The sequence below is a fragment of the Solanum lycopersicum genome, chromosome 9 (assembly GCF_036512215.1).
Source record: "Solanum lycopersicum chromosome 9, SLM_r2.1".
Classification (NCBI taxonomy): domain Eukaryota; kingdom Viridiplantae; phylum Streptophyta; class Magnoliopsida; order Solanales; family Solanaceae; genus Solanum; species Solanum lycopersicum.
The window spans coordinates 1,506,525-1,520,720 of record NC_090808.1 but is presented as its reverse complement, the minus strand read 5'-3'; the positions used below and the strand labels follow the sequence as shown (position 1 = coordinate 1,520,720).

General features: G+C 30.9%; 2 protein-coding genes across 3 annotated transcripts; both read right to left on the bottom strand.

Moving 5' to 3' along the window:
• Window positions 1-4,274: 4,274 nt before the first annotated feature.
• LOC104649089 (uncharacterized) lies at window positions 4,275-6,576 on the bottom strand. Its single transcript, XM_010327706.4, has one exon. It carries the CDS (start codon window positions 5,197-5,199, stop codon window positions 4,375-4,377), a length of 825 nt encoding a protein of 274 aa, XP_010326008.2. The 5' UTR covers window positions 5,200-6,576; the 3' UTR covers window positions 4,275-4,374.
• Window positions 6,577-9,226: 2,650 nt separating this feature from the next.
• LOC101247361 (uncharacterized) lies at window positions 9,227-14,169 on the bottom strand. Of its 2 annotated transcripts, none has more exons than XM_004246873.5 (4): window positions 13,378-14,169; window positions 11,477-11,919; window positions 10,101-10,344; window positions 9,227-9,590 (listed from the first exon to the last, which is right to left on the bottom strand). In XM_004246873.5, the coding sequence occupies exons 1-4, from the start codon at window positions 14,006-14,008 to the stop codon at window positions 9,472-9,474; spliced, it is 1,437 nt and encodes a 478-aa protein (XP_004246921.2). In that variant the 5' UTR covers window positions 14,009-14,169; the 3' UTR covers window positions 9,227-9,471. The 2 variants fall into 2 exon arrangements, with proteins under 2 accessions (XP_004246921.2, XP_010326009.2); XM_010327707.4 differs by having other exon boundaries at window positions 10,089-10,344; window positions 13,378-14,138.
• Between the last annotated feature and the right edge of the window lie 27 nt (window positions 14,170-14,196).

The following is a 14,196-nucleotide window of genomic DNA, read 5'->3' as shown; positions in this document are numbered from 1 at the left end:
AAAATGAGAAAGAGAGAAAGACAAAAGAGACTTGACAAGGAATATGCTATTGAATCGAATTGTATAAAACGAGAAAGAGAGAAACTAGATACAATTTGAGAATTGTATAAAATGAGAAAGAGAGAAGGACAAAAGAAATTGGGCAGGGGAGTATATTTATTGTATAATTATAACTGTATAGGACGAAAATATATGTACTTGCATGTGTATATAAAATTTTCTCACGTTTTATACAAACAAAAACATAATTATACATTTCGCTTCTGTTTGTATAAGTGAGAAAGCTGAGAGTGGCGAGCGAGATCTGGAAGAGGGGAGAGAGAGGAACAAAAATATATGTATTTATACAATTTTCTCTGCTTTATACAATTAGAAACAATTTTTATACACTTATGTTTGTATAAAATGAGGAAGTAAGCGAGAGATTGGAGAGGGTGGCGAGCGAGATATTTGGGAGAGAGGCGTCTGACAATTTTTTTGCAAACATTTTCTATGGAGCATGATTAAATCAAGCTCTAGCTATTCTCTTTATTTTAGGTTATTAGTTTGCTATTATATACAATTTTTATATTACTCTGGTTGGGAGCAAGTTGGACTTTTGGATTAGAAGAAGTTCAATAATAAATTGTCAAATATTTTCTTTCCCCTTCCAACTCAAATTTTCTCATAGGCCTTAACCAACGGCCCAACAAAAATAAATTGTGAATTTGAATTCGTAAGAGGCTAATCGCGAATAAATTGGTTATATGAATTCTCATTTCCGATTTATAACTTACAAAGCACAAACTTCACTTCATTAACTTTAAACTTTCTTATAATTTTAAAGTTTGTTTCGATAGATGGCAAATAGATTTGTTTAGATTTAAAAAGAATGACTTTTAATCATTTTCTATTCATATCTTAAAATTTTCAAAACTAATGGACACCAAGAAAATTCCAAAAATATTTTGTACAAATGTGTGATTGCATGACATGCATTTATTTTTATTTTACTCATATAAGGCTTTTATGTTTGTGTTGTCATTGTACACATTCACGTGCCAACTTCCTAAACTTAAGCAAATGTAGGGTCCGAAGAGGATAGCGCAGGCATATATAGATATTATCTGAATATTAAAAAGATGAAAAAATTATTTTAGATCGACTTCCGATTTAAATAAACAAATTTTAAGGTATTTTTTTCTAAAAAAAATAATACAAAAGTGTAGGAATCGGGATAGTTAGTAAGGAAAGAGAGGAACAATAACAAAACTAAATAATACGATAATCAAAGAATAAATATGGTAGATATAATAACAAAAACTAAAGAACAAAAAAATTACGAGAATAATACCATTAATACTAGTATGGCCATCAAGCTTATCCCATCGAAAAGCAAGACAGTGTTTCGACTAACAACTAACTCTGTCCTCTGCCTTAATTCGCAATCTTCATATTTTTTCTTATTAAGGTCGTGTCCTCGATAAACTGAAGATGTGTCATGTTATTTCTAATCACCATTCACCATCAATACTTCTTCGGTCTCACTTTATCTCTCCTAAAATCCACCCTCTGCAACTTGTCACTAACTATCTTCTCTTCACATATCCAAACCATTTTAGTTCCGGTCCCTCACTTTGTCACCCTTAATTTGTCTCGAATATCATGATTCATGATCCTATATCTCATAGGGTGCACACATATATATTTCATTCCTCAATTCCGTAACTTTCATCTTCTGAACATAATAATTCTTATTAGTCAATACTCTGCTTCAAATAACATAATTGATCTAACCATCTCCTTTTGGGACATAGGAAAAGTACTTTAAGATTACAAAAAAATTCTAGGGAAAAAATCGTAAAATATTTAAACTAAAAAAGTGCTTATAAATAATAAAATTATAATTCAGAATAGCCAATTATATGACTTATAAAATACTTTTGATACTTATCAAGTATACTGATCATAAATTTAAAAAAAACATTTAAAAATTAATTTAATCATCTTATAAACTTAGCTAAAACTCTCTCCAAATCACATCTTGGACTAAATGAAAAAAACAATATATGTAGTTGAAAATATTTTCCTCTTTTAATATAGAGATATTCATAACTTCATGCACAATGGCCTATAATATTTTTATAAAAAATTATTTTTGCAATAATTAACTGTCTTTTTTTTTAAAAAAAATAAAGGACTAAACTTCCATAATTTACATATATTTCTATTGTCCCAAAATACACTTTGAATATCTAAGTTTGGTGTAAAAACAAAATTCTAGAATAAACCCAACTAATGTCCCAACTTTATTGGTATATTTGTAGAAAGAATTAAAAAACAAATAAACCAACTAGGCCCCTACTACTACTTTGAAGCAGATCCAGTATTTTGGAGTCAATGGAAACAGAATATCAATGCATTTAATATTAAAATTTTGTCAAACAAAAGAGATTTTTATATTATATGATATATTGATTATATACATATATTTTAACACAATATATATTGATGATAGTTCGAGAGGATATGAATTATGATAGAAGATTAATAGATAGCAATATGTTATTTTGTCATCTTTTTTCATTGCATTTGATTTTTGTTATAATTTATACTTTGATTATCATATTATTTTGTCGTAGTTATCATTTTCATACAAATTTTTGTTTTATATGTTATGTCTCGTACTTCTATTATAATCTTTTCTGGATTCTTCATACTAGATTTCTTACGAATCAAAAATTTATTTAAAGTAATATATTTATTTTGTAAGGATAAAGTCTGCTTACACTTCATCCGTCAATATTTCACTTTATAATATTATAGTGGCATGTCATTATTGTTGAGTGAATATTTGATGAGGCTACTAATAATTATAATTAAGTGAATTAATTAGTCTTTTAATCAACTGACTAAAAATATTAAGATCCCTAAAATAAATTTTGTGACAGAGCTCAAGTTTTGAAGACTTCGGATATATCAATATAAGCTCTAAGCTAAATTTAAATAAAATAAAATAAGCACTAGTTAGATTCATATCCTGATCTTACGTGTGATTTTACTATCTAATTGTATCAGCAACACAAGGGCACTCCTACGCTCTTCATGATGCACCGTTAATTATCATACTTTCCGTCAGTTTTTTAAGTTAAATATATATATATATATATATATATATATATATATATATATATATAGACATGATTTTTTCGAAGCTAACGAATTTATGTACACCCTCACTAAATCATATGGACCCGCCTTTGCTTAACGTGTATATATATCGAGATTAGACGTAGCAAAGATTCGATAGAATAATAGATCAAATGTAAATTAATTCAAATGCTACTATTATAGATAATATTTTTAATATACATTTACAAGATTTATTTAATTGTAAGATCACTAGAATACAAAAGAAAAAAATTATAATATATGAGGTTGGTGGAATCTTTGAATCTTCAAGATGGATAATAAATACTTAAAATTCTTTACTCCACAAATTTAAATAAATTTCTGAAAGTCAGAGCATCCAAAGATGATTTTAAAATTAAGTTCACACTTCACCCTAACACACTACACACCCATAATAAAATATTAGTTCCGTCTCAAAATACTTATCATATTTTATTTTTCAAAACAAAATTACATGAATTTTAGTTGATATTACAATATATATTTTGAATCATATTAATATGTATAATACTTTTTATTTATTTTATTAATGTTTAAGTTAACCCTAAAGACCAATCACTAAAAATGTTTAGACTCAATTCCCCGAGTAATTTTGATTCACCAGTTTAGACTCAACTCCTCGATTTACATTAGCGATCGTACAAGTCAAATCGAGCCTCTTGATTCTTTCTATTTTGGGTGATACAAAGGTGGAAGGTAAATATACTCATTTGAAAAAAATGCAAACACTTCTTAATTTCGATCTCATATTTCTCTTATATACACCATATTCGTATTGTATCGCAATACTCTATATGAATCTAATTTTAAAGAAACTCTCGATAAATAAAACATGACAATTATTTTGAAATGAATAAAATAAGAAAAGAAAAAGTAGACAAAATACAAAAATTGTTGGTAAATATAAAAATGTATCCACCACCCTCATCCCCCCACCCCCACCCCCCAACTCCCACCCCACAAAAAATATTTTTTTTTAAAAAAAAAATCCCTTGAGGAATGGGCTGAGCTGAGCATAGCAGAGGAAAAAAAAGCATAGTACCAAAAAAAAAAAAAAACATTTTAGTTACAATATTTGAAAAATTATTTTTAAAAAATTAAAGTACAATAAAAACAAGTTTTAGTTATATTTCTTGTAAACAAAAATAGTACAAGTATATTGCAATAATAATAATATGAAAAATTCAAAAAAAAAAAAAAAAATCAACTTAGAGGATTAGTATCACTAAACCTTGTTGGATTAAGCCTTTCACCTGTTGTTGATGGTTCTGATTTACATCTTGTAAGAAGTAATGGATGAACACAACCTTTACTACTTTCTCCATTAATGGAGCTCTGCATTTCTTCATTTCCATGGCTTTTTCTCGATCCTGAATCCCATTTTTCGAGAACCGAAGGAGGAGGAGGTTGAGGTTCTTCTTCCTCCTCCTCCGGTTCTCGAATATTATTTTTTTGGGGATTTTTATTGTTCAATGGAGAACCCCAAAATTTACTAGCTAATGATGAAGATCTATATGGTGCTGATCTACATCGAGTCAAAATCAATGCATTTACCGGTGGATTGACGTTACACCCAGCGTAATCATCTTTATTTTTTTCTGATTCAGAAATTGCGATGATTTGTGCGTCGATGGTAACCTTTTGAGCTGATTCGACTTGTTTTACACAATACCCAAACGGAAAACAACACACCCATTTCTTCAAATTTGAAATGGGTTTGTGTAACTGTAATTTACAGCATTTCTTCTGGGTTTTCTTCTGTTCTATACGTTTTCGTTTTTTCGTGGTTTTATTCGAGGATCTGCGAACACGGACTTGACCTATACAAGTGACTTTTGGGGAAGAAGGTTCTTGAGTTTTTTCAATGGCGATGTTGTTTTTGTTTTTGCGCAGAAACATAGGGCTAGCTCGTGCTCTTGCTCTGTTGCTTTTGCTTCCGACGTTGCTTCTTAAGAATCTCATTAATGGCGGAGGAAATTTTTCTGTTCTACCTGGACTTGAAATGGGTTTTGAAAATAAACTTTTCATCTTCTTATGATTTTTTTTCTTCTTCTGGTTTTAGCTTTGTTTGTTGGAGTAATGGAGAAGATAGAGAAGGTGTGGTTTTGTTACTTTGATATGTTTCTTTCTAGTTTTTATATGGTATGGTGATTATATCTCTTCTAGTTATTTTCTTTTACTTTACATATTTGGTGTTCGAAGTTAAATTTGTTTGATTTTTTCTTCTCAGGTACTTTAATTACGTCATTTTTCTATTGACTTATTGAACCGCCTATAATACACTGTTGATTGATTTTGATCAGCTTTTCTATTGTGAAAGCCTTCAGTTGTGTTTGTATTGCAATGATTTTGATTGAAAGAATGAAGAAAAACTCTTGTGAATCTCATTTGTTTTCTATTGTGTTCAAATGACTTCAAGTAAAACACAATTATTCTCGAACAATTTTCATTATCAATTGAACCAATGAGTTTTGGAACAAAATATATGTCATCTACCAATACCCCTCACAAAATCTAATTCCGCATCAGCCAACAATGTTTGTTTAAAAGGAACAAATTATGGGTGGTTCAATGATTCAATAGGAAAATAACATAGTTGAGATACCCGAGGAAAAAAAACCAACAAGTTTAGAAACCTGTTTATGTTTTTTGCCTAGTTTCTTTTAAAAAAGAATGATTCATTTCTTTTTTTGGTAACACTTTAACTTTAACTTTTCACGTAACATATTTAAGACCATAAGATTAAAATGCATTTTGATGCATTTGATAAAATTTTAATTTAGAACCACAAGATTAAAATTTTTTCTTTCTTTTCTTAAATTCCGTTCCAAGTCAAATTAAATCATCTTTTTTTAAACGAAAGAAAAAATTTAGATTATGTTGTCGAGTGTGTCGTTTTAAAAAAATAGATTATGTAATGCGCAAATCAAAAAGGTGATGGAGCTAAGTTATGTGTTGATTGTTAGGCGTGTGAGAATTTTAGTAACTCGATTGATGAAGGTTTGACTTTTCATATTTTACTTTCTTTGCTTTATTTTTATTGTTGAAAAAAAAAAGTTAACACGTATAGCTAACATTTATATTAGATATAATTACTCATGAAAATATAATTTATTTAGTTTTAATTAGTTAATAACTTGTATATTATATAATTAAGCTTATTTTGACCTGATTGAATTCAAAGGCTTTTATTTTTTATATATAACAAGAAGCAAACATATTAAATAGTACAAAAATTGATGGGAATTGAATAATTTGAATTATGATACATTAGTTAACCTATTTAGATTCAATCCATTTCATGGTAAGTAACTTTTCAACATAGTTGATCACTTTGATTAATTATCTTTTTATTGAGTCACTTCATTTCGACTCATTCATTTTTGGTACGATCATTTTTTATGGCAATATTGACACAAACAAGAATAGTTTAAATAGAGCACTAATTAGTGAAATACTTCAAATAAATTTACGAAGAGTTTCAAAAATATTGGTTCAAACAAACTCGATATTAAGACATTATATTCGCTTTCGATTATATCAGAACCTTGAGATTTTTGATTAAAAATAAGAAAAAATATTAACTACCTTATCAAAAAATACTCTCGGTGATTTCTTGTGATTTTTACTTATATATTGTATGTAATAGAACAAAATGATTTTGAGGTGGTGGGGTTTGGTGCAAAATTTATTGTTGTATCGTACAAGTAATATCAAAAGTTTTGGTCCATAAAAATTATGATCGAGTGATAAGTATTTTTATGATCTTTAATTAGAAATTTTAAATTTAAATCTTTTTAGATTACAAATTCATTTTTGTTAGAGGGAGTTTTACCCTTTCATACGAAATTTTTTAATAAAATTTATATTTAATCAGACTTCAATTCGAATAGTACTCTCTCCGAGTAAAAAACCAAAAAAGAAATATTAAAAGTTGTGCACGGATGGCTGAATGAGACAAGTAGATTTTTTAATTGTAGCTTTGTATCATTTCTTTTGGCTTTATACTTTTTTTCACCACAAATTTTCTTGGTTTTGGCAATTTCTTATAATCTTTTTCCCTTTCACAAATTTATATTTTGTGAGGGAATGAAAAAAAATCTAGAATTTGAGTCTTGTAATAATATTTTTTAAAGAAAACATTTTTTTTAAAATGAAATTTTACGTGACATGAATTTAAATTAATGTGACTTATAAACAAAAATTTCATCAAAGGAGAATGATTTTTCCTTCCTTTCAAGTTTCTATGTAATACCAATTATCATGTAAATATATACCTAACTAAATTTACCAAACTAGGCCCTAAGAGTAATTCAACCAATTGTTTAATAATCATATTTTCATGACCTGATTAATTCAGATTTATATTATGTAGGATTCATTTAAGGAGTAACCACTCCGATCCCTTTTAAGAGTTTCTCATTTTTTAGGATTTGATCTCTAAATTGTTGATTCTATCATTTGAAATTCACCGATCCAACTAATTTTGATTAGCATTACGTAGACTTTAAGGGAAAATGCTTCCTATGAGAAGTTTCTTGATTCACAGGGTTTGAATCATAAATCTCTAGTTCAAGTATTTAAAATTTACCAACCCGATCAATTTAGATTTGTACTAATAGTTCCTCGATTCCTAGAGATTGAACCCTAGACCTATGGTTCTAATATTCATTAACTTAGTGAACCCTATTAATTTGTTATTATTCAAGGAGATAAGTTGTTTATAGTAGGAATTTCTTAATTTTCCTGATTTAAATCTGAAACCTCTACTTGAAAGTCGAAAGATTTCATCGTTCCGCCACGCTCTATTGTTATAATTCAACTACTTAACTTTCACATTTATCATCGTTTTTTCACATAACTAATCAACAACATTGATATTGAAAGTTGAAATAAACTAAACATAGGTGGAAGTTAGTTTATTACACTACTCTAAGCAAACTCCTATAATTTAACAATTATTGCAATCTAACAAAACCTTAACAATTTATGACAATTATTTCATGACAAATTATGAAAATTATTTCATGATAATTTAAGGTAAAAGTTCCATCATAATAAATCACAATGATTCTAGAAATTTAGGGTAGTTGTCTTTTTTGTTTATCATTTTCCTTATTTTTTCCTATGGTGTAAATACCTTTTTTTTTTTAAAAAAAAAAAACTAACAATAATGCAAATATTAATTTCTTCTTGATTTATTTAACCATATTATCACATTGCATAGTTATTTTATATATATATATATATATATATATATATATATATATATATATATATATATATAAGTTAGACATTATTTTATCCTTCACAATATAAAAAGGAAAAAATTCTCTAGTAATTTGATTTTCAAAAAAGAGCAAAGAGGGGAAAATTTAAATTTACCACCATTGCTTGGAGACCAACTTCTCTAAATGCACATGCAAATTCAGTACTTTTTATTTCTATTATTTATATTATAAAAACATTATTGTCAGTAGAATAATAAAATATAAAATACCAATACAAGAAAACAAAAAGTCAACTATTATTTCAGAAATCCTTATGGCAATCAAGAAAAATGCTTGACCCAAGAGGACAATAAAAGAGGGTGTAACAAGTCAATCAAGAATCATCCTATTGTGGACACAAGAAAACCAATCAATTTACAAAATAAAATTATTCAAATATTCGACTGGACACGAAATTTAAAAAAAAACGTAAGCCTCAAAAGCGTGCAAAAGCCAAATACGTAGCTTTCCTCACCCTCTCTGAGTGAAGCATGTGCTACTAGAAATCGAGCTTGAAACTCTCACCTTTAAATATAAATGTGTCATATCAAATATAAATGTGTCATATCAAGACATAAGGAATTATAATTTATAGTATAGTTCAATATTATGATGAAAAGACTACAAAAACACAGTGCTTATACAGTAACTACTACAGTATTACTCATAGTAATTTCCATCTTTTCAAACTTTTTCCTTTTTTCCCTTTTTCTGCAACTTTATTGTCATTGTGATGTTATACCAAAAAAGGCCCACAGATTCTAGAAAATAAAGTTATGAGGTGATTGTACTATTAAATATATTTTCTTCACTAAGGTAACAATCCAACAGTTTCATCTTTGTGAACCATCATATTTAATTTACAGATAGTTCGATGCACAAAACATCTTATATTAGCAAGGCCTGAGAAGGATCGCACCTCAAGAGGTACAATGTAGACAACCTAACATAATGCAAACATTAGTGACTGCTTACACGATCACACGGAGACAACTTTATCGACTTTTCATTTGTTAGTACTTAATAATACTCAAAAGATCATTGATCTTTTCATCCCAATTATTGATTTCCCTACTTCAGGTTCAATTTTCTTCTCTTGATCCCCACCAACAATGATCTCATCTTCCATTTTGCCATCAGTCTCTTCATCTGGAGAAACTCCTCAGAAATCATTAAAAATATCATAATTCCCAAAAAGAAAAATGAAGTTCAAGCGTTGGGGACATAGTTGACAATATAGCTATGTTGCTAGGTTTCTCCAAGAATATAGCCGCCACGGTGTCGGATCCTCCAAAATGCACTACTTTTGGAAGATCCGACACGTGCTCGTTGACAGATTTGAAGAGTCTAAGCAAACATAGCAGTATAGTGTGATGCTAAAGCCAAAACTTGGAACTTTCTGTTCCTTGCTTTTCTGCTTTAGGATAGAGAGAGTCGACCTCAACTAATTTAGAATCGAGACATAGTTGTTCCTATAGTTGTTTTCTTTATACTCCTTCGATATGTCGTTTAACGTTTGGCATATCCAAGAAATTATTTGATTAATTAATCATAAGGGATATTCCTTAAAACAAGTATAAACAAAGATTTACGAGGGGCACTAGTTAGTACTTATTATGCTTTGGCACGAAAGAGAAGTAGTGATACCTGAAGCATTACCTAGGGAAAATTCAGTAAGACGTCGGACACAATCCTTGAGCGCTTGGAGCTCAGCTTCTTTCTCGTGGAGTTTCGAATGAGTTTGGCGAAGCTCAGACTCTAACTCCACTATCTGGCCTTCTTGTTGTTCAATGAGCAGATGACAAAGCTTTTGATCCAGTTCAGATGGCAATACTCCATTGCATAGATAAGTTTCTGCATTGCGGTCATCAGCTTGGTTAAATTCCTTCTCCAGAAACTCATCCTGTGCAGCAAAAGCCAATAGTAAAACATTAGTTTGTGAAGCGGAACTAGAAGATGGAAAATCTTGTGTTATCGACATTTGCTTGTTCTGCAATTAGCTAATTGATTAGATGTTAGAGTTCCAATGATAGGTCTAAATCAGAGAACAAAATGTTCCATTAACTTTACTACTAACCTCAAAAAGTGCAAACACAAATATTCCTAATGCTATAAGAAAAGTACCAGCACGCCCATCTATAGTTGCAATTATATTCTATTAAGATATTTAGGCCATTATGAGAGTGATAATCAACTTTAGAAGTGTAAGAGAAGAAATCCCACTTGATTTGCTGTTACTTACATGGATTCATCCTTGTTAGGGAGCGGATTGGGACTTCCCGGCACCAATCGAGATTTAATACGGCCCCAATGCAGGTACCCGACAGCAGATGAGAATCCAAAAAGGAAAATGGATTTATCATAGCCATGAGGGGCTGTCTAACCATTTCTAGTTAGAAAAAGTCCAAACAACCTAACCTAAGAACAACTTCCGATTTTTGTTTGTGCTTATGTGACTATTTTTATCCAAATTTATGGTACCTCTTAACAGGAATAACATAATGAATTGATATCTATTTGGAGTTAACCAATTGCAAATACTACTCTTTCCAGATATCACATCGTTTTAGTCCAAACACCTACTAAGTTACTACTTGATAAGTAAAAAAATTACTGTTTATCTGACCCTATCACAATTTGGTTAGTCAAAAATTACCCTTTGACTATGATTTTCTCAAACAATTTTTACACTTTTTATGTTAATGAATTATGACTTGGAATAATTTCTGAACATGTAAATTTTAAGTAGAAACTTAAGGAACCGTTATAATTCATATCTCATCACTCTTTCTGGATCGAGGCATTAGTATTGATTTGTGTATAACAACATATTACTTGCATCAAGATGATGCTGGAAAGTTTCTTAATAGAATTCGTTTTGAATGGACCCAACGAAGATGTACTCATTAACAAATATAGGTAAATTATAAAGAAGTTGGGAAACTACCAAATTGTAGTGAAAACACAGAGAGATGGAAAAGAGATGCAGGGTAGTCAAGATCATATAGAGGAAATTTATTACACAATGAGCTCACCTGACAAGGATCTCTTCCTCCATTCAAATCCATAACTTCTGTAGCACACCATGGAAGCTTTAGTAACTCGGATTCGAGCTCAGCTTCCAGCTGATCCATTTCCATAACCTCAGGTTGTGGCTCTTCTGTAATGACACTGCTAGCACATTCACCTTCCTCGGCCACTTGGAGATCTAGTGCTCTATAAATATTCGTGTTCTCATTGTTATTCTCAGCAATCACATGTATTCTACATTCTCTATTATTCTTTTCATCCATGTCGACTTCATTCTTCGAAGCACACAGGTTATGTGCAACTTTTTTCCTAGAAAGTTCAGCTTTTAATTCCTCTACAGCTTTTGCAGTTTCATCCATGGTAGTGTTAAGCCTATTGATTTCAGATTTCCCAGCTGACATCATGCACATCATTCCAATTCCGAGTCCATAACCAAAAAACGAATTCCCTGGACGGCGTAAAGCACATTAAGCAAGGGAATCTAAAAAAATGCATAGGGCAGCAAATGATATATAGGTTCACGGTTCACCTACTTGGAGCAACTTAATATAAGAGATAATATTCACTCCAATAAGACTATCAAAGTAACATGCACAAATAGAAAATTTAGAACTAAACAGGAAGAGTAACTATTCTTTCACGTCATTAAGTCCGACCAATAAGCTGGTAGTAGTATGCATCGAGCTTATTTAGAACTGTTGTTTCTTTTACAGTGATCTTCATAACTATTTCCGACGTCAATGTTCTTCTTTTCAATGATATTTTCATCTCAGCTTCTTTATTGTTGTATTTTCCGACCTTGTTATGTATAATGTTTTTTCTTGAGCCGAGAATCTATTGGAAACAACCTCTCTACCCCTCAAAGGTAGGGGTAAGGTCTATGTACATCTCACTTGTGGAAACACACCGGGTGTGATGTTGTTGAAGTAGCTTGCATCGAGCAATGACAGGATACCAGCTGACCAGAGAAAGTAAATACAGTGATGAAAGACAGTTCCATAAGTGGCATTCTATACTAATTGTCTCGTTCCCACCCTTCAATGCACTCATCCCCACTCTTCCCCCATAGCTCCCATCCCTACCACCCCTCACCCCATCCGCCATATTGTTTGCCTAGATTACATAAAAATGACTTGTGATGATATATTTGCTTACTTACCAAACACAAAAAGATAAGTACGCAGACTGCTTATTTTAAAAGAAAACATTTTCCTTCGTACCAACACACCCTAAGATATCCTTCTTTTATTAACACAACAGTTTCTGTAACAATTACCAAAAGACCTAAACAGTATAAGGCTCTCAATCAATTAGCAATCTGAAAATCCCGAAAGCAGATCCAAATGGATGCATACTTGTTCCACACTTTCATTGGTATAAGTTGAAACATAGAAATGTTTGACAAGATATTGTTTTGCTCTCATCATGAGAGAGCTGATGTTTTGGAGCTTTACATTTATGGGGATCTGGCATCTTACTGCCTAACTCCACAATCAGGTGAAAAGTAGTTTTGAGTCCACCAGCAGTTAACCGAGCTATTTAACGGAAAAAAATAAGGTGTCCGGTTAATGTATCAAAATCAGTTAATGTATCAAAATGCATGATTATCATCATATTGTATATAATATTTTAAAGCGCTCCCTAACAAAGGCGACTCCATACCTATGCAAGTCTAATTTTCTACTTGCATTCCATAAATCAACACTAATATCAACCAGCACATTCAAAATTTGAGTGTCATGATGTTTCTATGAACAAAAGATAGTGGACTTGAGAGCAACATTAGCTAAAGGAGAAATTGTGATCCACAGTTAAATTGAAACACAGTCCCTACCAAAGCATACTATTGAATTAAAGTGACAAAAAAAAAGAGTACAATATATATATAATATTTTAGAAATCTTACCTTTGGAAGCACAAGAATCACATTTCCCTGAAGGAACTTTATTAGTTCTCCTCTTCTTTAAACAAACATAAAATCTCTTCCCATTTCCTCTCTTCCTCTCATCCAACCTAAACAATTCCTTCTCACCACTCCTCACATTTCCACATTTCCCACCACTTTTTCCCTTCCACTCCATCACATTCCCTTTGGTCTTTCTAGAACCTTCCACATTTTTCTTCCTCAAATTCCTAAACCCCATTTCAGAATCACAAGCACTTGAAAACCTAAAAATTGACCCATCAGAGAACCCCTCACTCTTTTCTTGAATGCTATAGCCAAGATTACATATAAAGTTTGAATCTTTATGCTGAAAGGGAGTGTTAGTCCCTTCTGGATCAAAGTGTTTATCAAAAGTACTGATAAAGATTGAATCTTTATGCCCTTGTGGGTTAAAGGGTTTATCACAAATACTAGTAAAGATTGAATCTTTATGTTGAAAGGAAGTCATAAACTCTTCAGGGTCATTGAGTTTATCACATTTGCTGTCACTTTCAGTGGAACCAGAGATGGGTTCAGTGGCATTTTGGTTAAGGATTTTCTTGGCTAAAAAACCAGATCCTGCTGCTGCTGCTGCAACTAAAGCTGGCCACATTTGGGGTTACTTTTTTCTTAAGATTTTAGACAAGGGGTTTTGGATTTTGAACAAAAAAACAGAAACTAGAGAGATCACATTCAAAAAAATTGCTAGTAAATGTTGTTGCAGTTCATCATAATAACTAAGTGATAGTGACAAGCTTTGAATTTGTCTATGTTACATGTGGTGGGGGGTGGGGGTAAGGG

Bases quoted from the DNA above. Each gene is read 5' to 3' on its own strand.
- LOC101247361 (XM_010327707.4), bottom strand. From the start codon at position 14,008: ATGTGGCCAGCTTTAGTTGCAGCAGCAGCAGCAGGATCTGGTTTTTTA. The intron at 11,920-13,377 runs GTAAGATTTCTA...TACGCCGTCCAG, and splicing joins TGATTCTTGTGCTTCCAAAG to GGAATTCGTTTTTTGGTTAT. The intron at 10,345-11,476 runs GTGAGCTCATTG...TTTGCTGCACAG, and splicing joins GAGGAAGAGATCCTTGTCAG to GATGAGTTTCTGGAGAAGGA.
- LOC104649089 (XM_010327706.4), bottom strand. From the start codon at position 5,199: ATGAAAAGTTTATTTTCAAAACCCATTTCAAGTCCAGGTAGAACAGAA.